The following is a 25,646-nucleotide window of genomic DNA, read 5'->3' as shown; positions in this document are numbered from 1 at the left end:
CTGGGATTCTCTGAGTCCTGCTTGTCCTCAGGCTGATTGCCTTCAAAATGGCAATGATGGTTGCTGTCTTCACAACTCACCGTCCCAAGAAAGAAAATGAGCCTTTGTCAATGTGTTCCAAGCAGAAGTTCTGAATGTCACTTCGATTGGACTAGCTTGGGTTACATGTCTACCCTTGAACCAAGGTGGGATTGGTTCAGCTTAGACCATGCATTTCATGGAGTGTGGAGTCAGCCTTTTGGGGACCACCTGGAGCCACAGTGGAAATCTGGGGCTGTTGGAGAGGAGGAAGGGAAAAATGCATGCTAGAAGGGCTACCTGAAAGTACCACTAGGTGACCTTGGCTTGCTTTATTAGTGGGCCTCTGGGAGGGGGGATAAAAAGAAGGGGTGTGGGCAAAGAGAATAGGCAGTCCTGGGTATTCTGCCTTCCTGGGCACAGGGATGGGGAGGGAATCGTCATAGATGTGTATGTAATTAATGAGGTTGTTACTTAGACTTGTATCTATTCTCAGCAGCTGGGAGAGAGAGGCAAGTGACACTAGGGCCTGTTCCGCCCCAACTGGCCCTGACTCAGTACTTTAAACCAAGCTGGCCCACCACACCCCCATGACCAGAAACCTCAGCACCCTTGGCCTGTTTGGATGCAGTCTGTTGGGAACCTCCTACCTTTGCATCTGGCCTTTGCATCTGCTCTTATACCTTTCCCCACTCTAGTCCGACCCTTTGGCTTTGTTGGGGCATCTCTTTTTTGTGTGAATTTGCCTCCTTTGCCTTATGTTCCAGTTACCTATTGCTACTTGACATATACCCCAGAACTCAGGGGCTTAAAAATAACTGTTGTGTCTTCCTCACAGTTTTGTGAGTCAGTAATCTAGGAAGGGCTATGTCGTGTTGGCTGGGCTAGGGGATCTGCTTTTAGGATGTCCTCTGTGCATCTTGCTCCTTCTCTTCACCTCATTTATCCTCCAGAGCCTCCCCACATTGCTTGGGCTTCTCACAGACTAGAGGTGTCACAGTAGTTGGATTTCTAACATCATGGCTGGCTTCTCCCAGAGTGAGCATTCAAAAACAGGTGTTCCAAGAGACAGGAAATGGAAGTGCCAGCCCCTGAGGCTGAGTCTGGAGAGTGGTGCAGCATCTCTTCTACCATAAGCTATTGGTCTGAGCAATCCCACAGCCCACCCAGATTCAAGGTGAGGCATGTAGATCCACTTTGCTATGAAAGAAAGTCAAAAGGTTTGTGACCATCTTTAATTTTCCCCCAGCTCATAACTCTGGTGCTCTCAATGGATTATTCTCATTCTCTGGCTCTTCTTCAAATAATGGCTTTAGGGGGAAAAAATCTAGTATACAAATTCATCAGTTTTTCCTCTCTATTGCAGAATGAGCCAGAGGTTAAAGGTGCTTTACTTGACCCCCAGGAAACTGGGTTCAGATGTGGTCCTCTGCAGGCCTCTAAGAATCTCCATCCTTCAGAAGAACTCTGAAAGTACTGTTCGGTGAGAGACATTAAACACTCGCAAAGTTGAGTGTTGAACATGCATTGCTTTTATGGTTAGGAAAAATGTTATACCAAAATGAAATAGTTGAAAAGAAGGATCTCTGCTCTCAAGCTTCTTGTTCCAACTCTGAGCCATTTGTAATTGGCCCAGGAAGCGTTCACCTGTCGGCTTTGTTCAGCAAATCAGAAGCTGCCACAGTATTAAAAAGAGCTACCTGTGTATGCTCTGTGGGGTCTGTTCTGTCGTGGGTGGCAAAGAACTGAAGAAATGTGGAAAGACGTTTAAGGAGTGCAGCAGCTTTGTGATTGCCTCGGCCCTGTTCACTCCGCGGGGCGTCCATTATGTCCAGGTTTCCTACAGGTTCACAATGCAAAGAGAAGGTGTCAGGAGGAGGAAGACCACATCCAGTTTTTGCTTCATGGTTAGTGTTTAATTTGTATGGATTTGTTTAATTTTCTACTCTTTTCACTACTTAAAGCATTTTAGCAGCATGAGTGAGCTTTCAGTGGGAGCCTGTTTTACGTGCTTTGGAAAGGGCCGTGATGCTGGAAACATTATTGTTAGTGTGTGTTTAGGAAATCACAATGTGGGGTCGTGTCTGCGTCATCGATAAAAGGCAAGGCCCGCAGACTGCGGTGCAGGCCGATGCTGTTGTGCAGAAGTGTGATGCAGCTATGTGCCTGATCTTGGCCAGATCAGTTTATATTTTCTGTTCTTCCTTTTCTTTTATTCTCTTCAGTAATTTGCAACTTCCTTTTTTATGTCTGCATATCTCTTTTTGTCTTAAACCTACACTGTGTCATCTCTGTGACTACAACTTACCTTCCCTTTGCCCAAATGGCAACCTCTATACAGTTTTGTTTTTCAATCCTAGTTTTTCATGATTTCCTTGAATTGCCTATTCATTGATTATTCGAGGTGAACAACAACTTAATTTTACCAGTTCTCCTTTCCTCACCTAAATAGGTGTCTGTGGTCATCTTAAAAATAGCATCGGTGCCGTGGTGGTTCAGTACCCCAAGGAAGTGGCAGAGTATATTACATATCGCATTATAGATGCTCAGTTATTTTGTGTGATGAATGCGTCTAGTTTCATGAAGATGAGTACAGGCTCATTTTGGTGCCTTTGCTCTCTCATCCATCCTCTTCCTCTCTGGACTTTTACCTGTTGTCCTTATTCTCCTTCGTCTCTTTTATCCTGAGCTCCTTTCATACTTCTGATCATTAATTGCAAGGTCACCTCTTTCTTCTTGCCCATCAGAGTCTATTATGACAATTCAATTTTAACAAATAAAGGCAATTTTTAAAAAAGAAGATACAGGCATAGGTGGAAAGAAACTCCTTTCACTGTTTTCACAATTCAAGGACATGAAATGACTCAGGATGAAAAATCTGAATCTTTTAGCAGGGGAAATAGAAGAGTTCAAAACCTTATTGTTTCAGGTCTACAAATGCAGAAATATTGATAAATTAGTTGGCCGCCTTAATTTTCTTCAAAGAATTTATTAAGCAAATGAATAGTATAAGTGGTATAGCATCATAATTGCTTTCTCTCTCTTTGCAGTGTCTTGAGTGAATCCTCCAGTTTACTAATTCTTTCTTTGACTAAGTCAAGTCTAGAGTTTAGCTTGTCATTTGAGTTTTAAGTCAGTCATTTATTTTTCATTTTCAGCATTTATTTGTTCTTCCTTCAAAAACTAATTTATTTTTTATTTTGTTAAAATACACATAACATGAAATTAACCATTTTAAAGTGTAGAATTCGGTGACATTAGTATGTCACAATGTTGTCTAACCCTCACCACTATCTAGTTCCAAAACATTTTCAACGTCCTAAAAGGAAATGCTGTACTCATTTACTAGTCACTCCTCATTCCCTTTTCCCCCCAGACCCTGGCAACCACAAATCTGCTCTTGGTCTCTATAGATTTGCCTATTCTGGATAGTTCATGTAACTGAAATCATACAATATGTACCCTTTTGTGTTGGGCTTATTTCACTTAGCATACTGTGTTCATCCATGTTATAGTATATATCAGTACTTCATTCCTTTTTTTGAATAGTATTCTATCGCCAGAATATACCACATTTTATTTATCCATTCATCCATTGAAGAACATTTGGGTTGTTTTCGACTTTCGGCTGTTGCGAATAGGGCTGCTATGAAATACGTGTCCGAGTTTTTGTTTGAACTCCTGTTTCCAGTTCTTTTGATTTTATGCTCAGGAGTGTAATTGCTGCATCGTATAGTAATTCTATATATATCTTACTGAGGCACCACCAAACTGTTTTCCATAGTGACCTAACGTTTTTACATTCCCACCAGTAATGTGTGAGGGTTACAATTTCTCTGCATCCTTGCCAACACTTATATTCCATTTTTTTCTGGATTATAGCCCTTTAGTAGATGTGATGAAATACATTATTAGTTTTGATGTACATTTTCCTAATGATTAATGATATTGAATATCTTTTTATGTGCTTTTTGGCCATTTGAATATCTTTTTTTTGGAGAAATGGTTGTTCAAGTTCTTTGTTCATTTTAAAGCTAAGTTGTTTGTCTTTTTGTTCTTGAGACTTAAGTAATTTATAAATTCTGGATATTAGACCCTTATTAGATATATGATTTGCAGATATTTTCTCCCATTCTTTGGGTTGTCCTTTTACTTTCTTGATAGTGTCCTTTGATACACAGAAGTTTTAAGTTTTTGGTGTTAAGAAACACCGAAAGCCAAGAAACAATTTCCAGAGGTCATTGTCATAAAGATTAACGTTATGTTTTTTCCCCAGAGGTTTATAGTTTTATCCCTTACATTTAGGTTTTTGATTCACTTTGAGTTAATTTTTGACTATCATGTGAGATAAGGGTCCAGCTTTAGTCTTTTGCATGTGAATATGCAGTTATCCCATCACCTGCTTGTACCTGGGCCTCCCTCAGTCTGTTCCCAACACAGCAGCCCTAATGAGCCACTTCCCCCATAGATGTTTTCAAGTTTGGGAAACTTTTAAGGATTACTCTGTCTTCTCAATAACAATTACAAGAAAAATTATATACAGTTGACCCTTGAACAACATGAGGATTAGGGGTGCAGTCGAAAATCCACAAATAACTTCTGACTACCTAGTAGTCTCTCAGTATCCGAGGAAGATTGGTTCCAGGACCCTTGCGGATATCAAAATCTGAGGATATTTAAATCCCTTATATAAAAATAGCAAAGAACAATGCATATAGTTGGCCCTCTGCATCCTCAGACTCCAAGTGACAGAGAGAAAATCCTGTTCTTGATCCATGGTTGGTTGAAGTTACAGATGCAAAACCTGGAAATATGGAGGGCCAGCGATTTACTTATTAAAAATCCACATATAAGTGGATCTGCACAGTTCAAACCTGTGTTGTTCAAGGGTCAGCTGTATATATGGATACACAGAGAGATGGGGGTTACATGTCACTCAGGACTGTGGCTCTACCCCTGGGGATCACAGGCTCACTATGGCTGTAGGGGCTCCTTGCTTTCGAGAGGGTCATAGTTTACAGGCTCAGTCCTTCGTGTCCACCTTCGAATGCTTTGAGGCTGCTCCTGCTATGTGTCTTTTGTCCCCAGATGCTCTAAACTGAGTCAGAACCCTGCTGTAGAAGCACCTCCAAGGCCACTCTGGTCCCATGGTGAAGACTTATGCCTTAGCCTTTGTCCCAAACTGTGTGTAGGAACATTGCCTAGCCCAGCACACCAGAGGTTCTGTAGTGAGATTAAGTGATGATATTAATATATCCAATAACAAAATACATAATAAAATGCCAACAACATGGAAATGTACTAAATTTGAATGAAAACCCTCTCCCATGATCACAGTCCCAGGGGAAAAAATTACAGGTCAGGTTTAAATTCTGTATCATATTCAAGTCCAAAGGTTTTCAAGTCTGAAGGAATCAAAGTCTGAAATTAAATCCCATGGCCTGATGAGTTCAGAAACTGCTATCCTTGGTTTCTTATTCTGCTGCTCTTGGCGGAAGAGTGTCCGTGCTCAATAGAGTCAGCTGTATCTGAGCTGTTTCACACAAGGGTCCATATATTTCCTTTGGGAGTTCAAACACTGCATTATCCCTGCACAGGATCACTTGTGCCTCAGTGAGGAGACCAGGTAGGCTTTGACACAGTTATCCCATGCAGAATGACGGCACGGACACCAGCAGAGCCTGAGATGTCTGAGTAAGGCTGATGGTTAGAGAAAACCTTGCCTTAAGCCTCCCTGTTATGCAAGAAGGGCTACACCAAACCTGTGACCTCAGAACTTCAGCTTTGATGAGAATTTAACCTCCCAGTTAGAGGTTACTTTTGATCCTAGACATTTACCATGTTATTATCCATTTTCCTTGGCAGCCCCTGCTTTCTGCTCTTTAGTTTGGAATTGGGTGACCCCATATGGTGACAAGTACCCTCAGTCTCCTGTGAGTAGGCACTCTCCATCGTGGGCCACAGGGCTTGTCCCTCAGTACTTCTTGCCATGGAGTCCCAGGCCTGAGAAGTTTGCTGCCCAAAGGAAGTGTCTCCCTTGAGCAGAATGAACTGTTGCAGAGCTGAGCAGAGTCCACCAATAAGGGGTACTTGAGCCTGGGGAGAAGTCACAAAGGTCCTGGGATCACCATTTCAGTTCCCTCCATGGCCCTGAATGTGGATAGAATTGGACAGTGGTTCTAATGCTGCCCACCTAGGCTTGGCACTCAGTCTCTGAGAAACTTGGCTGTCAGGGCCTAAAGGGCTTGTCATGTACCCTTTTGCCAACAGCCAAATATTTCCCCTGCCAAGTCACTTAGGAAGTGCCATTGCTCGAGCTGCTGATCTCTGTTGATGGCTCCCAGAGCTCTTGCCTCTGCTTTCCATCCCACCTTGAGCTGCGTTGGCTGCTGTACTAGACTCCCTGCCCCAGTGGGTGCTCTGCATTGGCTGGCTGCTCTGGGGAGGTGGGGCCGGGGAGCACTCTGCCTCTGTAGAGGCAGTACACGCTTGTGGACAGAGCCATCATAGTGCCTGCTATGGATCCAGCTAGCCACTAGGGTCACACTCCCATGGGCTCTAGGAGCAATGCAGGCCAGTGCATCTAGACCAGACTCCAAGAGCAGTGCGGCCCTAGCCTTGCTTATTCTCAGCCCCCAGTTCCACACATTTCCTTGATTTCTTGTTTCCCAGCCTGTGCACCTCATGTTGGGTCTCCATCAGTAATACTCTTCCCTGCTGCCCAGGAAGCCTGGGTGGTGAGAATGCCACCTTGACAGCACAGGACCCACCTTTGGAGTGTGCTCAGGTGGGCTGGCCTGAGGCTTAGTGTCTAGTACTGGTGTCCAGGACTGGTCCCCCAGAGATAGGCCATGCCCCAGCCTAGTCACAGTCATGTAGGGCTGCCTCTGGAAAGCAAGAATGTGGGTCTTTTGTTATCCCCATTTTTCTTCAATAGTCTGCTTTTCAGTTTTTTTTTTTTTCTTTTAATCTCCCCACACCCCTTTTGCCCATGTAGTACCATGGACAGTGGTAGGAGTGACAATAGTAATAGTGACTCAGATTTTCTGTGCCCTGCCTGTACTAACTCACGAGCACCCTCATGAATATGACCTCCCAGGATGACTGTCATCCCAGATTAAACCAGGCACAAAGAGGTGGGGCAGGGCTTCTTGAGGGTAGTCACAATCAGTTAAATATTGTTCAAAGGGACTGAGATGTCAGCCTTTGCAGGTAAAAGGGATGCCCTAGCTTGGGGTCGGGGCCTCAGACAGCTGCGCTAGAGGCCAGGTCATAGCAGGTTTGGCTCCAATGGGGAGTTTTCCTGCTGGAAATGTGGCACAAATGTGTCTGACACGTGCTTCTCCTCCATTTCTGGAGAGAACCTCGGGACTTATAAGAACAACTTGATTATATCACCATTGGAGCCCAGATGTAGATACGTTTTTGTCTTTTAAGATTATTTTTTAAAAATGTTTTTATTTTCCCTGGCCAATATAGTTTTACTTGGGGGCTTTACTCTTTGATCTGGACTGGAAAAAATGTTATTCTTTTAAGAACTCTTAAAACCTGTCTTTGGATTTATTGTTTGCACAAATGGAGATTCAGATAATAGTTCTGTTCTTAACTGAAGAGAAACAGGAAAAGAAAATAGATTTCTTGCTTTGGAATGATAAACACAATGAAGCATATGCCGTATATCCTGGCACCAGGAATTCAAGGTCGGAAATAATTTCCTCCTGAGTCTGCCGTCAGCTTCCCTGAGGAGTGCAGCGGCTGAAATTTGCTGCTAATTGTAGCCATAATTTTAGCATGCAATTAAACACATGATTTCCTTCCCAGCTGATGTCTTTTTAGCTCCTCTGACATGGATAAAACAAAAGCTCTGTAGATTTGAACAGCCATTTTAACCTGATAGGAAGTCACGGAAAGTCACCATTATTTGAGCATGTTCGACTAACCAGTAAGAACTAGCTTAATTTTGCCTATAAAAATGGTGAACAGCTTGGGTGCTTTTAATTCCGTTTTCAACACTACTGTCTGTGCTCTGAAGAAAGCAACAGTTGGTCTGCCCATTTCGCTAAGGCCCTTTATGAGGTTAAGGGTCACTGGCAGGAGTACTGCCAGGTGGGGAAGAATCAGAGGTGGAAACTGTATGGTTGTGGTGATGAGAGCAGAAGCCCAGGGAGGTCATCTCATGCTGTGGAAGGTCTGGTGTTGAGGGACCCCAGGACTTGAGAGCAGAGCCACTCCAGGCTCCAGGCTGGTCTGCCCTAGGCTGGTATATCCTTTCACTGCTTTTCTCTTCCTTGGCCTTTCTTAGAGGGTCATTCACATTATAAAGGATGTTCCATGTGCAATAAAGGCTTCTTGCCCAGGGGAGTTTGAGGAGCACCAGAGCAAAGAAGCTAAATAGGTTTCTCTGCTTAAGGATGTCTTAAGAGCCTGTTACATGCTGCTGTGCGTCGTGATTGTGGAAGGAAGATTCAAACAAGTGTGGTTTTCAGAAGTACATGACTGTGGCATTCTTTATTTAAGGAATACCCAGCAGGACACAGTTTGGGAAGTGTTGCTCTGCTTTTGTGGAGTCTCTTGAACATGACTTTTCATAATAATAAGGGCAAACGCTGATTTTGCACATATCATATGTTAGCCATTGTCCCAAGCACTTCCATGCGTGGTCTCATTGAATTTTCACCATGACTTAGGCCCTCTTAGTATCATCGTGATGCAAATGGGAAAATTAATCATTGGGAGGTTAAGAAAATTGCCTAAGGCCTCAGAACTAGTTAAGGGCTGGGCCTCTTCTCTCTTCCATCCTGAGTCCCAGTTGCCCTTCAAGTCTTTGACCCTGTGTAGATGGATAAGAGAAGACTTTCTGATTCTCTCCCCATTCTCCAAGGTAGAGACTCTGACCCTTCTCTGGCTTCAGGGTCAGAATGCCTCACGGGCTTAACAGTGCTGCATCATGTGCCCGTCGTTTCCCACACTTGACCACAGGGTTCTTAAGTACCAGGCTGTCTGCACTGTCCCTTTGAACTGGGTCTTTGGTCTCTAGCACTGTGCCTGGCACAGTTGTTGTGAGTGAAAAGCAGTGAGTGATTTTCAGATGTGGACTGGATCTCATAATCTCATCGATGGTTCTTGGTTTCTGAGGATTCATACTAATTTTACTCTGTGGATCCAAGTCTTTTTTTAATTTTGGATTTATCAGAGGTGGTGTGCAAGTAACCTTCTCTACTTGTCAAAATCACTGTTTCCTTGTGTTAAGTGTCATGTGTGTCGTTAGCAGTGTTTAGACCCAGCTTAACAGAGGTGGTTGGATGGTTGGAGTTGATGTTCTGATTATTCCATGGCATCATCTCTCAAAGCATATTCTTGGCTTTCTTTACAAATGTAATTTAGCCTTCACGGATTGATCAGACTCAATTGAGTGGGTTTGGGTGTTAAAATTGTTAAAACAGAATAGAACACACAGAGGTGCTGTTTGCTGGGGCAGCCAGTGGCCAGCTGGACAGTGCATTTCCAGGGAGCAGGATGATTCTGCTGCTTCACTGAGGTGAGGAGGGAATGTGGGGCAGGCAGAGATGAGTGGCCCCCAGCTGCAGGCCCTGAGCCCTGGGCTGACCCTCTTGTGAGGAGTGAGGTGTCTCCTCAGTTCTCTGCCCTGCAGTGCTTTCTGTAGGCTGACTGGCCTTTTGACCCCACAATGAGGGAGCAGGACCTCCTTCCTACTTTACAGTATATGAGACTGTGGGCCAGTTACAGGGCAGTTGATGAGGTTATTCTGGGGGAGCCTCCTAGGTATTATTTTCCTTTATATTTAAGTTGTTTAAAAATTTTAATTATGAAGCATACAGAAAATAGATACCCTGTGTACTCACTGCCCAGTTGGTCACATTTACTTTAGGTCTCTCTCTCTCTCAAATTCCATCATTTCATGCCTTCTCTTTGATATGAATGTTGCTACTGTCCTGTGTTTGCATTCGTCTTTCCTGCCCATGTATTCAGGATACACACACACACACACACACACACACACACACACACACAGATTTATATATTCGTAAGTAATGTAACTTGTTTGAGGTGTTTAAAAATATATAAGTGATATAATGATGTGTCCTTGTTACAAGTTACTTTTTAAAAATCACAGTATGTTTTTGAGATTTGCCATATTAATGGATGTGGCTGCCATATAGTATTCTACTGAGGACTTAGAATTTATGCATTCATTCCTCTGCTGAGGGATGATGTCCACTTTTTTCTTTTATAAACACTGCTAGAATGAATATCTTTGATTGTTTCCTATTGTATGGGTTTCTAGAGTAGACCCCCCAAAGTGGAATTCCAAGGTTGTAGGGTTTGTTCAACTCACTTTACTGGATACAGCACCAAAATGCCCTCTCATGTGGCAACATTGGTTTACTTTCCTGCCATTTTATAGTCCTCTTAACCCACATTTCCCCCCACTCTTGGTGTTACCAGATCTTTTAATTCTTGTTAAGTCTGTAGGGTGTGCGGCAACATCTCTGCTATTTAATGTTATAATTCCCTCACTACTGGTGGAGTGGGCCAGCTCTGCTCTCCAGGTTTCTGATTACATGATCAAGGTGTGCTTTTTAGGTATTCTAGGGTCTCCATCTCTTGTAACTGTTTGAATTGCTCTTTCAGATGGCAAGTTTGGTGCCTACATGCAAGTCCACATTCAGAACGATGGGCCAGTGACCATAGAACTGGAATCCTCTGCTCCTGGCGCTACTACCTCTGACCCAAAGCAGGTAAGCATGGAGTTGGGGTGCCTGTAACACCTTTTGGCTTTGATTTAGTCTCTGGAGCAGTTCTCAATCTGAGGTAGACAAAATAGTTCGTTGCAGTAACTAAGTATTTATTTTAATATGTCCTTTCTCAAGAATGCATGTATTTACACTCTGTCTTCTTAGTGCTGTGTCAGGCAGGGACAGTTCTCCCTTGCTTCCTCTTGACTTGGGATTCCAGAGAAAATGCCATTTGCAGAGCCTAGTTCTTCCTGTGCCTGGCAGGGTGCTTTTGTGCCCACCCGCCACTTGGTGGCAGCAGAGTAGTAGCACAACTCCACTTGGTCCTGGACTGGCTGGTTCACCCATTCTGAATAGTTACCTGGAGTGGGTTTTATCCCAGGTGTAAGTAGATGGGTCACCTGAGGTTCTTTGTAAAACCTTATTTTTCTAAAGCAATATCTGACCTGGATTTGCTGCGAACTCTGTAAGCTTTCAGAAAAAAATGAATCAAAATAGAGAAAGGAAATCTGTGATTGTCCTTGTAACCAGTGTGGTTCTCATAAATGTTTAACATTTTTAAGGGCTTTAATTAATGCACCCACTTTATAGCCTTTGAGACACGTGGAAGGAGCGGCAAAGAAGTGAGAACTGAAGGGACATTCCTGTTCTTCCCTCCCTTACCCCGTCCTCTCTCCCTTGCTAGGATGCTGTGAAACGGAATGATGCAATAGGTGCGGGGAAGCATTATATGAACTTACAGCTGTATGACCAATTCAAAGTCATAATTTTAACAGGAAACATAACCTTTCTTTTTTGTTACTGATCCTTTGGCTTGATAGAGAAGCAGGAACATGTCTGACGCGGTAGTGCTAGACTTCAAAGGTGATAATTGAGGTTCTAGAATTACTAATAACATTAAAGAAATCACAAGTAAAAGATCCACATGAAAATTCAAACTTTTTATATTAAAATAATTTGAGACTTACGGAAAAGTTGAAAAAACAGAGTTCCCAGATACTCTTTATCCAGCTTCCAGAAACTTTACTGTCTTTCATACTCATAGTACAATGATCAAAACATTGATATTGATACAATGCTGTTAACTACAAATCTTACTTAGATTTCAATAGTTTTTTTTTTCCTAATGTCTTTTTTCTGTTTCATGATAATCACATTGTATCTAATTAGACTTTTTCAATCTGTGCTGGTTCCTCTGTCTTTCTTTTTCTTTTATGACCTTCACACTTTTCAAGTATATTCGTTTGCTGTTTTGTAGCATGTTCCTCAGTTTGGATTTCCTGTGATTATATTGAGCTTATGCATTTTGACAGGAATAGCAAATAGCACCAGAGTGATCTTGTGCTATTTTCAGTGCATCATATGAGGAGGTATGTGATGTTGAGTTCTCTTATTACAGACAGTGGTAACCTTCATCACCTGGTTAAGGTGGAGCCTACCAGATTTCTCCACCATGCATGAAATTTCAGCCTCTTTCGCCCTGTCCGCCCTCTTGCTTATCAGAGCAGATTGACTCTCCTTTTTTCTGCTTCACAGAGAAAGAAACCATTGGATGGCACTGACCCTGCTTCTCTATCCCCTCTTTCAACTGTGGTAGCAGAGCTGCCATTCCTGGTGCTGAGGCCACCACTTCCCCCGGGGCCAGGACCAGCTGCGTAATTTGTGAGACCTAGTACAAAATGAAAATGAGGGGCTCCTTGTTCAAAAATCTTTAGAATTTCAAGATGGTGACAGCAGAGCATTAAATCAAGGGTGGAGCTCCCCTTCTACCTTCTCAGCGGCCTCCACTAAGCCCTTCGTCTTCTTTTTTCAACATTCCTAAGGATCTCCAATTGAGAAATGCCTCCATTTTCTCCCTGCCTCCTCAGTGCACTACTCTACTTTGCAGAGACTCTCATCAAGATCCCCAGTGACCTCCACATTGCTTTATTTCATGACTGTGGCCCAAAGGCCCACCTGAGTTGATCTTGCCACAATTGCCCCTGGACGCTGTCTTGAACTTTGTTTTCCAGGACACAGTTTTCTCCAGGTTTTCCTCTTGCCTTTGGCAACTCTCTCTGGTTTTATTTATTCATTATTCTGTAGTTTTGATTTATTATTCTACTTTAACTGTATTTAAAGAAAAATTTTAGCAAAATTTTTTTTATTTCAAATATTTTTCTAGAAGTGGTAGGGTACTACATCATATCTTTAGGATCTTCAACCTTCTTTCCTCTAGTACTTCTTCTTTTTTAAAACATAAAAACAAGTAGACATGCTTTTTTTAATCTCTAATGAGCCAAGATTAACTTTTTAGTATAAGAAAATCATTTATTTTAGTTACTTCCGAATCTTTTATGAGCTTTTTCTTCAAATGCATGAATTGCCCTCTGTCAGTTTCAATTGTTTGTACTAGTTAACTGACCCCAGAAGTCTCAGATCCTGGAAAACTACACAGATATCTGTCCTCTAACTGTCCAGTAGGTGGTAGTGAGTAGGCATAGAAGGGACCCTTATGTTGGTGGCTGTTGACTTTTGCCTGTGGCCTATCTCTGCCTTCCATTCTTAATGGGAAGGGTGTTCTCTATGGGCAAATAGCTGATTTGTTTGTTTTTGTGTCCGTAGAAACACAAGCCAAATTCTTTTTACCAATTGGTGAATTTGCATTTCCATCAACTGAGCTTTTAATTCTAAGTGTTTTATTTTCCCATTCACTACTGTAGTGGTGGAAACTACATAAATTACAGAGGAATGATTCTTTTGGAAAGTTTTTAGATGTATGTTCTTTAAACCATCCGAACAAATGAACAGTGTGTGTGTATGTGTGTGTGTAGATATTTATGCATCAAGTGTCTTTTTAGTGTACAAAGTGTGCTAGGCACTGTGAGGAAGAGAAGGAAGTCTTGTGACACAGTCCTTCCTCCCAGAGATAGATTTAGGGCAACGTAAACCTAGAAGGTTAATAACAATGAACAGTATATGACAATTTAGGATATGTCACAAGGCCATCATTTTATGCTCTTCCTTAAAACCCTTCAATACTTTCCAAATGCATTTAGATTACACTCTAACTTCCCTCCTGTCATTTATCATGGTCCAAAGGCCCAGCCTTCTGTGGTTCTATGCGCTTCTCTACAGCCAGCTGTCCCTCAGTCCCTACCCTTTACCTACACTTGCCTCCTCTCAGTTCTGAGAACAGGTCGAGTGCTTTCCTTCCTCTGGGCTCTGGTCTCAATGTCAGTGTCTCCTCCTCAGAGGAGTTATTCTGAACCCCCCTGATCCCAAGCCCTAAGCCCTGCTGGCTATTCTGTCAGTTACTCTGTTGATTTATTTCACAGCGCTTAGCACCATCTGTTATCAGTTTGTTTCCATGCTCCTCATCTGTCCACACCACTCCTAAATTCAAACATTCTGAGTCTCTCTCCTGCTGTGCCCACCCCGGGAGGTGAGCCTGTGTGTGTAGTTGGTTTTGGAATCATGTGTCATGGGCCTGTGAACTGTGCTGTCTGTGAATGTCCTAAGTTCTGAGAAGGCCAATGCCACTGCTGTTGCTGCTGAGCTGGACAGGCCTCCTAGGAGACTGGAGGTTTTAGGTGACCTTTAAGGGTGCAGAGGGGAGGAGGCATTCACAGTCGCTGTTTTCAAGCTTGTACTACAAATGGAGCAGATTCTTATTTGTAAGAGTCCCAGAGCTCTGTTTCTGGGTGATGCAGCTACCGCTGGTGAAGACAGGACTGGTAAAGGTAACTCGTTTGCCTGACTTAACCAAAGCCCTGCTTGGTTTTGGAACTGGCCACTGCTAATTCTGCATTTTTTCCCATGGCTGCACCAGCACCATGCCCAGGGCATTTATAGGTTGCTTTGTGAGTCCCATCATGTGCTCTAACAGTGAAAGCTGGAAGAAGAGATGACGTTTTTGCTCTGAAAGACGTACTTCCAAAGGGAATAGGGCGTGGAAGCAGGAGTAGAACCACCAGATAAAAGATGTCCTCCCTTTTGCATTTTTGTGAAAGAACACAGATCTGGTAGGAACATCCTGATTATTACCTAGAAAAGATTGTTAGTATGAGTTCTTCTGTGAGTGTCTAGATAATTGGGAGATTTCAACACCCTAGTCAGTCATTCCTGATGGTAGAAACTTATTCTTGCTCTTGTTTTAGTCTTAAATTCCTTTCTCTTTGGGTGGAGGAATGTTTTTCTGGGTCTCATATGGATGGGGTTGCACATGTGTGGAAGCAGATGGGGGTTTCCTGGTGAGGGAGGGGCATTTTGCAATCCAGGGCTCTTTCCTGGGTCCTGGGGCCCACCCAGTATATAGTGTTGCCATTAATAAATAAATCTCATTTATTTAGTGGAATTAAAAGCCTCACTAAGTTGAAATAGTGGAAGGAGCCGAAAAAAATGAACTTTCAAATAAACGTCTTTGAATTAGCTCATGTGGTTATTGACAAAATCACTGGGATAAGTTGACTGATGAAAAATGGTGCCAGGGCTTTTAATTTTATGCTTCTCTGAATATCACCATTACTTATAATTTTCTCTGTACACTTGTCTTATCAGCAGGCATCCATTTCTATGCCTGGAAACCTTGAAATGTCTAGATTGAGACATTTGTGGCTTCTGTAAAATTGAGGAGAAGTAAGTAGAGTATAGAGGGGGTGGGGAAAAGACCTTCGTTGGGTTTCATTTATTTGTACTTCCAGTGGCAGGGGCAGCCTTTTCAGTAATATGTGCTGTGGAATCCAGAAGGTGAAATGGAGGACAAACTAGGTAGCAGCCCCATGGCTAGTGCACAAAGTTGAACTCTCAATTCCTGCACATTTCAGTTTGAGGAACAAATCTAATGAGAAGTATCCTGAATATAAGGAAGAATTATGTTATGTCCATAGGTTGCATTTCCTCATAGAAGAACATTTATTTAATGTACGTATTCTCTCTAATTTTTTAAATTTCATTTTTTTAAATATCATTTTTAAAATTTCATTTTTTTTAAGCTTGAACTCCAGATGCTAGTTCTCCGATTTCTTTTGGTTTCAACTCAGTTTTGCATGGCTTGAGCCAGGCTCATGTTGTTGACTTGCTACAAGAATGTGTTTCTGAGTCTGGTTGCCAGAATAGTACCTAGATCTTGGCATTTATTCCAGTCATTAGTTCATTTTGTCACATTTATTGAACAAACATTGACTGAGAGTTCTACCTTGTTTATACTGAAGTGTTACTAAAACAAAAGTGGAAACTTACCCAGAGTTTCTTCATTATAGAGTTTTTGTTGGTGCTCTTGTTCATCTTTATCACTGAATCATGGTGGGCATGCTGGTGACCTTGAGTTCTAGGACCTCACCTGCAGCACGGAGGGCTTCCCAACAGGGCAGGGCTTGCACCTGCCAGACCTCTTGGGCTATGGGAATCAACCCTGGTTTTCTTTCAGTGTGAACTTCCACTTCCTTGAGTTAGGAAACAGCACAGCCCTCTGAGGGAATTGGGTGTGCAGGCTGGGTGGACTCCTGACCTTCCTCAGCCCTGCCCTCTGCTCACTAGCAGTCAGACTCTGTACTGAGTCCTGCCAGTGTGGGGAGTGCCTGCTCAAGGCATGCTTATCTGGCAGACAGGAAGGATTGGGATCCTTGTAGATATTTCTAAGCAGGCTGGCTTCTTTCTAGTTGGGAATTGCCTTTATTTCAGCATTTTAATTTGTTTCCATATAGACAGTTATCCTAAGTTGGTACACCTTAGAATTAAAAAAGAAGCTTTATTGAGATAAATGGCTGTGTCTCTCTGCCTGGCAACCCACTGGTGGTTTGACCAATTGATTGACCTTTATTTTACCTTCTTAAATCCATAGCATCTATTATTGGAATGTAGCTGGTACATTAAAAACTATGATCTTCTCTACTGCCTTTGACCCATAAAACATTTCTAACATCCTGCTAGAGCAAAACAGATGTTTTGCTTTTAATAGCTCTGTCAGGGCACTAATGGGTTAGTGCATTTAAAATTTAAGGGCTTTATTTTTTGTTCCTGTGTATATATTTTGGGCAGATGCTTAGTTATTTTGATCTTCTAATCTCATTTGTGGATGTGTTAAAAAAACAAACTCTTTACCTTACTGACTTGACCTGCCAAAGATTAACTAGCAGCTTTTTTATTCCCAAAGGAGGGAGGTAAAGTTTATCCTTCTGTGAATTTATACATTGAGTACAGCAATAATTTAATTATACAGTCTCAAGATTTTAATTGGGGATTCCTAGTTTTTTAGCTAATTTATTTTGAGCTTTATAGCCTCAGGCAATTGCTGAAAAATGTTCGCCAGTTGGTGGTGTTTTGCAGGAAGCCTTGTTCAAACATTTGCATTACTAAGAGAAAGAGAAGAATGATCTGGAAGTGATAGAAATAAAAAAATGAAGCTCTTCCTATAATTTTTTCAAAAGGACTGCCCAGTAGATAAGATACTTTACTACACGGGTGTTTTGCTGACATACCTAGTTTGGGTGCAGTCTGACTGAAAGGGGCTTATGTTTTTTAATAAATTGATCTCTAAGAGAAAATAAGGATAGTTGAGTAGTGTGTTAATTAGGTTAAGTGGTCTTTTAAGGGTTTACTAAGGGTTGCCCTGGGCTTATCCTCTAAGTTTTTTATGTATAATGCCTTTTGCTGTGAGGGTCTGAGATTTTCATCAGATTCTCAGGAGACCCCAAAGAAGGCAAGGTGCTGGTGGGCTGGGGGCTGCCGTGTGCAGGGATTCCTTGTTCTCTCTCCACCAGAGTCACTCAGGGCTGTGGTTGTGGTCCTCAAAGGGTTGTTGGAGGACCACTGGCTTCAAGACTCTGAGGGTGCATATTAAAATATGTCTTGGCACTGCCCCCCATCACTCCCCACCCTTGGTTTTTTGAACCAGATTTCCTGGCATGTTTGCATGTGGAAGCCAGAAGAGGAGCTGATTTATGTTTTGAAGTAGTTCTTTATGAGCTCATCAAGTACACTAACATTTGAGAACTAATAGACCAGAGGAAATTGGACATTGCCATTTTTTACCAGCTCCAGGTGTTGGTCTCTTCTGGACCACCCTGCTCTCCCCTCCCCCTACCCGAGCTAAAATGTCTAAAAATACTTTACAACCTCTGTTACTGCAGCTGCCAGGAAGCAAGATGGTTGGGCTTGATTATTGAGGTCACATGTAAGTTTATTCTCATTCATCAATGCCCCTCAGTCCCTCAGCCCCCACCCCCCACCATATACACAACAATGATGAAGATATTCCCAGAGCATGCTGCCTTCCTGACACAATTACTGATGTGTCAGGGAAAAGCTAATAGAGCAACAGCAGCTCGATATATTAGTGACTGATGATGGGCTCCTCTGCTGACTGACACTGAGGTATGTGCTAGTGAAAAAACTTGTTTCTTAAGAGAGACGAACCCAACGAGTGGTTTGCCCAGTGGCTGAGTAGGATTGTAGCTGCATAGTCATTTAAGATTTTTAGTTGAAAAGCAATTTATAGTTCTCTTGGTTTTTGAGATATCAGACATGTAATGCCTCACTTATCAGTTGACTTACTGATGGCACTAGAATAAAAACCCAGGATGATCAACACCTAAGTTTTTGCTTGGAGAATTGCAATGTAATGAAATGTATAAATGTCAAGGCTTCATGTGCAGTTGGTTAATAATTTTCATTTAAAAACACACGTGGGACATTGTTAAGGGTTCATATTTTATGGTGTATTACTTGCTAAGTTCATGGTAAAAGCTTTTCACGTTGAGTTGTAGGACTAGTTTTTTCTCCTTTGTGTTTCTGTTCATCCACCTGAAACAAACTCCTTCCCTATCTTAACCTGTTGCCATCTTCCCATGTTTTTAAATCCATTTCAGACAGTGCTTCATTCATGACGCTTAACTCAGTGCCCATCCTTGGTGAGGTCTTTGAATCCTCACTGCATTGTGTGGCACTGATTTCATAGTAGTTAATGTACTTCATAGTAGCCCATGTTCATTTGTTCATTAATTTGTTTGCTTGTTCATTTATTTACCTATCCTTCCATCTGTGTATCCCTCTATCTGTCCACTCACCTACCCACCACCAACTCATCTGTCCATCCAGCTGGTACTTATAAGGTGCCTGCTCTGTGCTGGGCTTTGCATGTAGGTACAGCACCTAATCAAAGTTGTACCCTTATAGAGTTTACATTCTAATGGGAAACATACAAAAATAAGTATAATTTAAAACTGTAATAACATAAAGAAATCAAAACAGGGTGTAGAGAATGCTTTTGGGGTGGGGACTACCTTAGGTACAAGTGCTCGGGAAGGATACTGCGTTGAGGGGGAGCCAGCTGTGTGAACACTGGGGGAAGAATGTGCTAGACAAAGAGGTCAGCAAGTACAGAGTCCTGGGGCAGCTGGGGGAAGGAAGGCCAGTGTGATTGAAGCTTGAAGGGTGCCAGGGAGAGGGTAGGACACGAAGGTGGAACCAAATGCGGGCCCGATGGTGCGAGGCCTTATGGTCGGGGTGAGTAGTTTGGATTTTATTAGTAGTAAGCTAGAGAGTTACTGGAACCTGAGAGCATCCACATGTGTTTGTGGAGATGGCTGGGACTGGATTGTAGTGTAGGCTGGGGCCAGGGCGGTAGGGAGAAGAGTTAGGCGCTCCTTCCACAGGCAGATGAGAAACGTGGAGAGAGTCTGGATGTACTCCGGACACTTTCAACCACTCTGGTGTTCTGCCTCCCACAAGAGGGCTTTTCTGTAAATGATTCATGTTTGAATGCCTTCATACTGTGGTTCGAGCATTAGGATATACTGTAAATTCTAACCTCCCACAGTTCATGACAAGGAAGACCCATTCCTGCCTCTGGTGCAGGATGGTGAAGGGATTCCGGGCATGAGTTTCGAGGATGAGGTCAGACATTTAGACATCAAGAGGTGTGATGCTCACCCCTGGTTCTGAGTGATCCTTGGGTACAGTCTGGACACAAAGCAAAAAACCAAAAAGAAAGAACAAATTTCAGAGATTCAGGCCTCCTTCTTCAGGTCAACATGAAGCCAGATGATTTACTATTGCCTAGCTTTCCCCAAAATGCAAAAAAAAACTTTCATATAAAAAGGTTTTAATTTTAAAAAGCTCAAGAAAAAAACATTTATGTCAAATTTGATTTATAAATATCATTTTTACTTATATTGTCAGGGCAGTTTCTAAATCTAAGTCTTTGGAGCTTGTCAAAGGACAAAAAGGATTTATTTTTGGAAGAGTATATTTCCTGGTGCTCAGTGAACTTGGAAATTATGGGAACTGTCAGAAGGCCGGCAGCAGCTGTGAGGCAGAGCAGAAATTCAGGGCTGTAAGAGGTGGTTGTGGCTGGACGCCGGTGTGCCTCTGGCTGGTGGCAGGTCAAGGGTCTCACAATAGCCACCTTCTCCCTGCCGTGTTCCATCATCTTAGATATTTTTGGCAATATGAAATGCAGAAGAATAGCACTTCTATGAAGATTCTTCATATAAAATGTTTCCTTTGACTGCTTTCCATAAAATGTGAAGTCAATTTCATTTTCTAATTTTAATCATGAAAGTGAAGCCTGGAAGCCTCAATTTCTGTGTAATGGAAAGATCTGAGTCTGTGACCTTGTTTCCATTCCCCAGTCCTCCTGCTCAGTCGGGAACATAATGCCCACAGAACGTCTTCGGCAGTAGCTCTGCTCTGGAATCGCTGTGCTGTTGGACTGCAGAGGGAGGGCAAGGCTGTTATTAACTCTTGGTGTCATCGTTGGGTCATGGGACCTTGAGGGGATAAGTAAAACTTCTATAAAATTTCATTTCAAAATCCATACTAGATCTGGCCTCATGTTCTGTGGATTCTTTTTTTTTTTTCTTTTTCTTTTTTTCATTTCATGGTGTCCCTTTGCCCCTTTCATTTTCTCCTGGGAGGAGTCTCTTATTACTTTTTAAATTTCATGCAAGCAGTGTATTAACTGGAAAGTACCAGTTTAGAAATGTTATTTTTTATTAAGTTTTTATAGTATTCCTGGGTAAAAAGGTATTTTTATAGAAAAAGTTCTGTTCTTTTTCTCATGAGTCCATAAAATAAATTTTTATATCAGTTTTTATTACAAATAATAGGTAAAATCAATATCCTTTAAAAAATTAGAAGTTTGAGACTGATGGGAAAAAATGGCATAGACGATAGAGGCTTTGTTCATCCCTCTTGCGACCAAATCAAATTTGTGACAGAAACATGGAGCAAACAGCAAGCAAAGTTGCCTGGGATCTAGATGAACAGCCAGGGAGAGAAATAATCAATCTGCAATGGTAGGAGGTAAGAGGGGCCGAAGTTGTGCGGATGCTCGTTCCTGAGCAGGTGAGTGGGACAGAGGCTATGGCAGCGGCAGCCGGCTTACTTAAATGAGCCTTGGCCGCGAGCAGACTTTTCCTATGATGGACCTGCTCGCCCTGAGCACCAGCGCTGGGTAGGCTGCACAGGGGGCTCCAGGGACTTACAGAGGGGCACCGAGTTGTCGGAGCGAGGGCCGGAGGTGGGGCTCTCTCCCTGGCAGAAGTGCCAGCAGTATCAAGTGTTCCTCTGTTGTCCTGTCCTCTCCCAGTGTGCAGATGCAGTGTCTCCATAGTTGAGACATCATCAAACTGGATAACAGAGGTCGCTCTGCCCAGAGGATTCCCTGAAACCCCACCTCCCCAACTCGCAGCCCCACTCAAGCCACATACAGTTGTGTCCTCAGCAAGTTCCATGTTCCCTGCTGAGCAGAGCCAAGACACACACTGGTGGCAGCTGGCCTTGGTTTCTGGTGTGGTTTCTTGAAGCAACTATAAACACAACATCTGTGTATTGCTTGCTGAATCTTAACAGGTATCCCCGGAAGGACACAGGCTGGGGCTAAACTTGGCCTGCAGCTGAACCCTTCTCAGGACTGTGCCACTGGACACCTACTACACAAAACCAGTCTAATAAGACTGGGAGACTTAGGAGCTTTGCTTAGGACATAGTAACAGACGCAGAAAGGCAGCCAAAATTGGAAGACAAAGAAGCAGAAACCATGTGAAAGAACAGAACAGAGATCCAGGAATAATAGAGTCAAGCAATTTAACAGATGTAGAGTTCAAAACACGGGTTGTAAAGATGCTCAATAAACTTTGGGAAAGTGTAGATGAACTCAGTGAGAATTTTAACAAAGAGATAGAGAACATAAAAATGGAATTGGAAATTATAAAAGGGAACCAGTCAGAAATGAAGAATACATTATCTGAGATGAAGAGTATATTAGAGGGAATAAATAGAGTGGATAAAGAAGAGGATTGAAGCACCATTATAGAGGATGGGTAAGTTAAGGACACCCAATCAGAACAGCAAGAAAAAAGAAGCCAAGAATGTAATAATAATTTAAGGAGCTTATGGAACACAATTAAATGTAAAAATATCCATGTGCGTACATATACATGTGTATGTGTATGCATATGTGTGCCCATGTCCTTGACCTAAGTGCTGCTATATTGCATATAGCATTCTGAAACATACATTTCTCCCCCCTCCTCCAACAATGTTATTTGTTTCATTACATCTATAGCCAGTTCATTCATTTAAACATTTTGTTTAGCAGTTCTTTTTTTTAATGGACTTATGGAGTTGTTGGTAATGTTTTGTTGTTACTAATGATGCAAAAATCATCCTTGTTTACATTTCTTTTTGCGGGCGTAGGTGTTCTAGGAAATAGACTTTTATTATTATTTTAAAAATTTGAAGTATTTCAAACATTCTAAAAGTATAGAGAATAATATAAGAACACCCAACTTTAGCAAATATTAATATTGGCTCTAAAATCCTTAAGTTGGTAAAGATATTATCTCATGCAATAAATGGGAGTTTTACTGGGATTTGCTCAAAGATAGTGTCTCACCGAATTAGAATTATTGTTATTGATGGGATTGCCTGAAAATTGTATGGCTTTATTCAAGAGAGAGAGATTTGGGGAAAACCTAGATTTAAAAAACAGCAAATGTTAGGCCTATCACCCAGATGGGCACTCTGAATAAAATACCAGGTAGGCTCAGCCAACTTTTATTTTAGGATTTCTTCATGTTTTTCTTAATAGATTTAATAAAAGGAGACAGAAGGAGGAATCACAAAAGGTTAAGAATAATAGACCTGAAAGACTTGCTCAGAACTGATATAAACTCATTTCTCATCTTGGATCCCTTCCTTGGCTCTAGTGTTAAGTGAGATGAGAAGTGCATTCAGGAATTTATTCTAAGCCTATTTCAGTACCCAGAATAAATTTGTGATAAATCAATTTCATCCTCATGTGTGATGTCAAGCCAACCAAAGAAAGAAGAAGGAAAGGAACCAGGTCAGAGCCCAACTTACTTTACCAAGCCATGGGAAATGGAATTCTCTAAAGATAAATAAATATGTAAGTTCAGGACTTAAAAATGATAGTAATAGGTAGCATCAGGAGTTTTATTGAAGCTTCTCATTTTTTACCTGAGGAAATGGAACTACAGAAAAGGAGGATCCTGTCTCCTAATTCATGCACCTGCAGAGAGAGATCCGTGTGTGTCTCTGAATTACAGAGTCCTCAGACCACTTGTAGGCCTCTGCCAGAAGCAAGGGCACGTGGCCAGTTGTATCTTCCTGCCAGTGCTGGGAAAATGTGATCCACTTCAGCATCAGCTCCTGTAAGCTTTGGAGACCTAGTCTTAATAACTAGAAATGAAGTCTCCATGTTCTTATTGGTGAGTGTTTCATGGGTTTTGTTTTTAATGCTTAACATCCTTGGGAGAATTCCTTCTGGCTTGTCTATTAATAGTAGAATAAAAGGAACCATGGGAGGTTTCTTAATATCCACAATGTATTGGGATCCTGTTCCTGGCTGCAATGGTGTTTTGTGGGAATGTGGTTTTCAGTTTTTACGTTATGTTACCTTGATCATGGCTGGAAGAAAAAGCTTGTGGCCTCCAACTTGCAAGACAACAGCAATGACGGTAACCACAACCAGGAGTTAGTTTGGGGCTTTTATGGATTCATTGTTCACAGTGAATACTGTGAAGTACTATACTGTGAAGTACTATATATTTTAAGGCTATAAAAATGAAAAATCTGTATTTTAGCAGAGCGGATATAACTTGTACAGTCATTGATTTAGGATTCTAGTGTAGATAGTAATTCTGAGGGATTTTTTTGCATCCTTTCTAGGATGCAGGGTAGCTGGCATTGGAACTGATGTCATCTGGGGCCTCAGATTGCTGCCGCAGGTCTTGGAGGCCTGTAAGTGCCACTTTAAAGAGTGCCAAGGCTCTGAGAGAGACCAGAGCAGAAATGAGCCCTCTCTGAACAACGGTAGAACAGGGCAGCCACATTAGATCTTTAATTACGTACTGTGTTTTTGTGGCCACTGAGGCCCGTGATGAGCTGGCAGCTGGTCTTGGTCTGGCATTTTTTCTGTAAGACTCTAAAGTACCCATTGTGGAAGAAGAATGTCTTTATGAGCTCGTGCTGCAGGTACATGCTGGTGAGCCTGTGGTCAGCATCTCAGCATGGAGTGAAGGGGTGTTCCTAGGCCACTGTATGGCCTTGTGTCTGCTATTCACCTCATCTGCCCTTTTATTTAAAGACTGGGAATACACAAAATGTAGAGTTTAGCTTTTGAAATTCTCTCCTTTTTTCCCCTTTGAGGAGTTTGGAGGAAGGAAAGGAAGAGTAGTTAAGAGTGGGTTGTGAGTTGGGTGGCTGATTCCAGCTTGCTTGCTGCTAGTTGACCTTGGCCACATCACAGAACTCCTCAGATCTGGTGTTAGAGGGTTGGGCCAGGTGATCCTATGGAGACTTTCTGGCTCTAGAAATCTGTGATTCTGTCATGTTGATGTTGGCCATTTGTAGGACCTCTTTTCTCATCTGCTCTCAGCTCTCCCTGTTGACACTGTTTTTCCTTAGGCCTTTATTCTCCAGAAGAAATCCATAACTCCATGTGGTTTTGAAATCTCCTTTGGAGACTATTAGGAACTGTGCAGGCGTTGGTCTTTGTGTACCCTGATGGAAACCAGATGCTGGCAGAGGAGGGCATGCATGTTAATGAGCCATATGGGCCCGATTGCATTTTGGGCTCTTTAGCTCTGACCTTCTGAGACGAATCACTTACATTTGGCTTTAACTTCAGCTCAGCAGAACAAAGTAAGCCCTGACAGTGGGGAAAAGGAATTCTATCTTATTCTGCTCCTCTAATCAATCAACCTTAAAGTCTCAAAGAGCAAGTGTTTCAGAAATAACAAATGCAAATAACATTTGCATTAAAAGTTTTTATTTTACAAAAAAATGTATTGGTGTTTTCATTGGCTTTGAGTAGGAGGCTAATTTCTATATTTGACCCATACTATGTATATAAAAATTGGACCAATTACCTTCTTTTGTTTCCTTTTCACAAATATATGTTGACCACTTTTCATATGCCAGATTCTGTGTTAGTCATGGGTACAGAAGAGAAATAAGGCATGGTTTCTTCAGGAGGCTTATGCTTTAATGAGATGAAAATCACACTGGGACATTCTTAGGGAACATCATTGGCCTGGTGCTGAGGGAGCGAGTAGAATGCATAGAGTCTTATGTGGGAAAATAAGAGTAGATAACAGTAGAGTAGATATCTGTCCATAAGCAGATATCAAACAGCTGGCTTGAGTCTTGAAGGGTGAGGAAGAATTGGCTGGGTCTGAAAGCTTGGGGCAGGAGCTGGCACATTCCTGGAAGAGTGTGAACAAGAGGAGGGAGGCTTGAACCTGCCTGGTGGGATAACAAGCAGTTCAGTGTGGTGCGGTGAGAAGGCTGTGGGTGGGAATGAAGATGAGAGGAGCAAGCAGATGACGACAGTGTTCAGGGTCCTGCTGAGGAGCTTGGGGCTTG

General features: G+C 42.2%; 1 protein-coding gene across 3 annotated transcripts in view; it reads left to right on the top strand.

Annotated features, from left to right (window-relative positions):
- Positions 1–25,646, top strand: part of DTD1 (D-tyrosyl-tRNA deacylase 1) — a 144,018-nt gene that overhangs the window by 10,969 nt on the left and 107,403 nt on the right. For all 3 annotated transcript variants that reach the window (XM_015597228.2, XM_025039816.1, XM_025039817.1), the window contains exon 4: positions 10,672–10,778. In XM_015597228.2, coding sequence (XP_015452714.1) covers positions 10,672–10,778 — 107 coding nt within the window. The remainder of the gene's footprint in view (positions 1–10,671; positions 10,779–25,646) is intronic.

This window comes from Pteropus alecto, unplaced genomic scaffold, assembly GCF_000325575.1.
Source record: "Pteropus alecto unplaced genomic scaffold, ASM32557v1 scaffold45, whole genome shotgun sequence".
In the NCBI taxonomy this organism is placed as follows: domain Eukaryota; kingdom Metazoa; phylum Chordata; class Mammalia; order Chiroptera; family Pteropodidae; genus Pteropus; species Pteropus alecto.
This window is presented reverse-complemented; position numbering and strand designations above follow the sequence as displayed.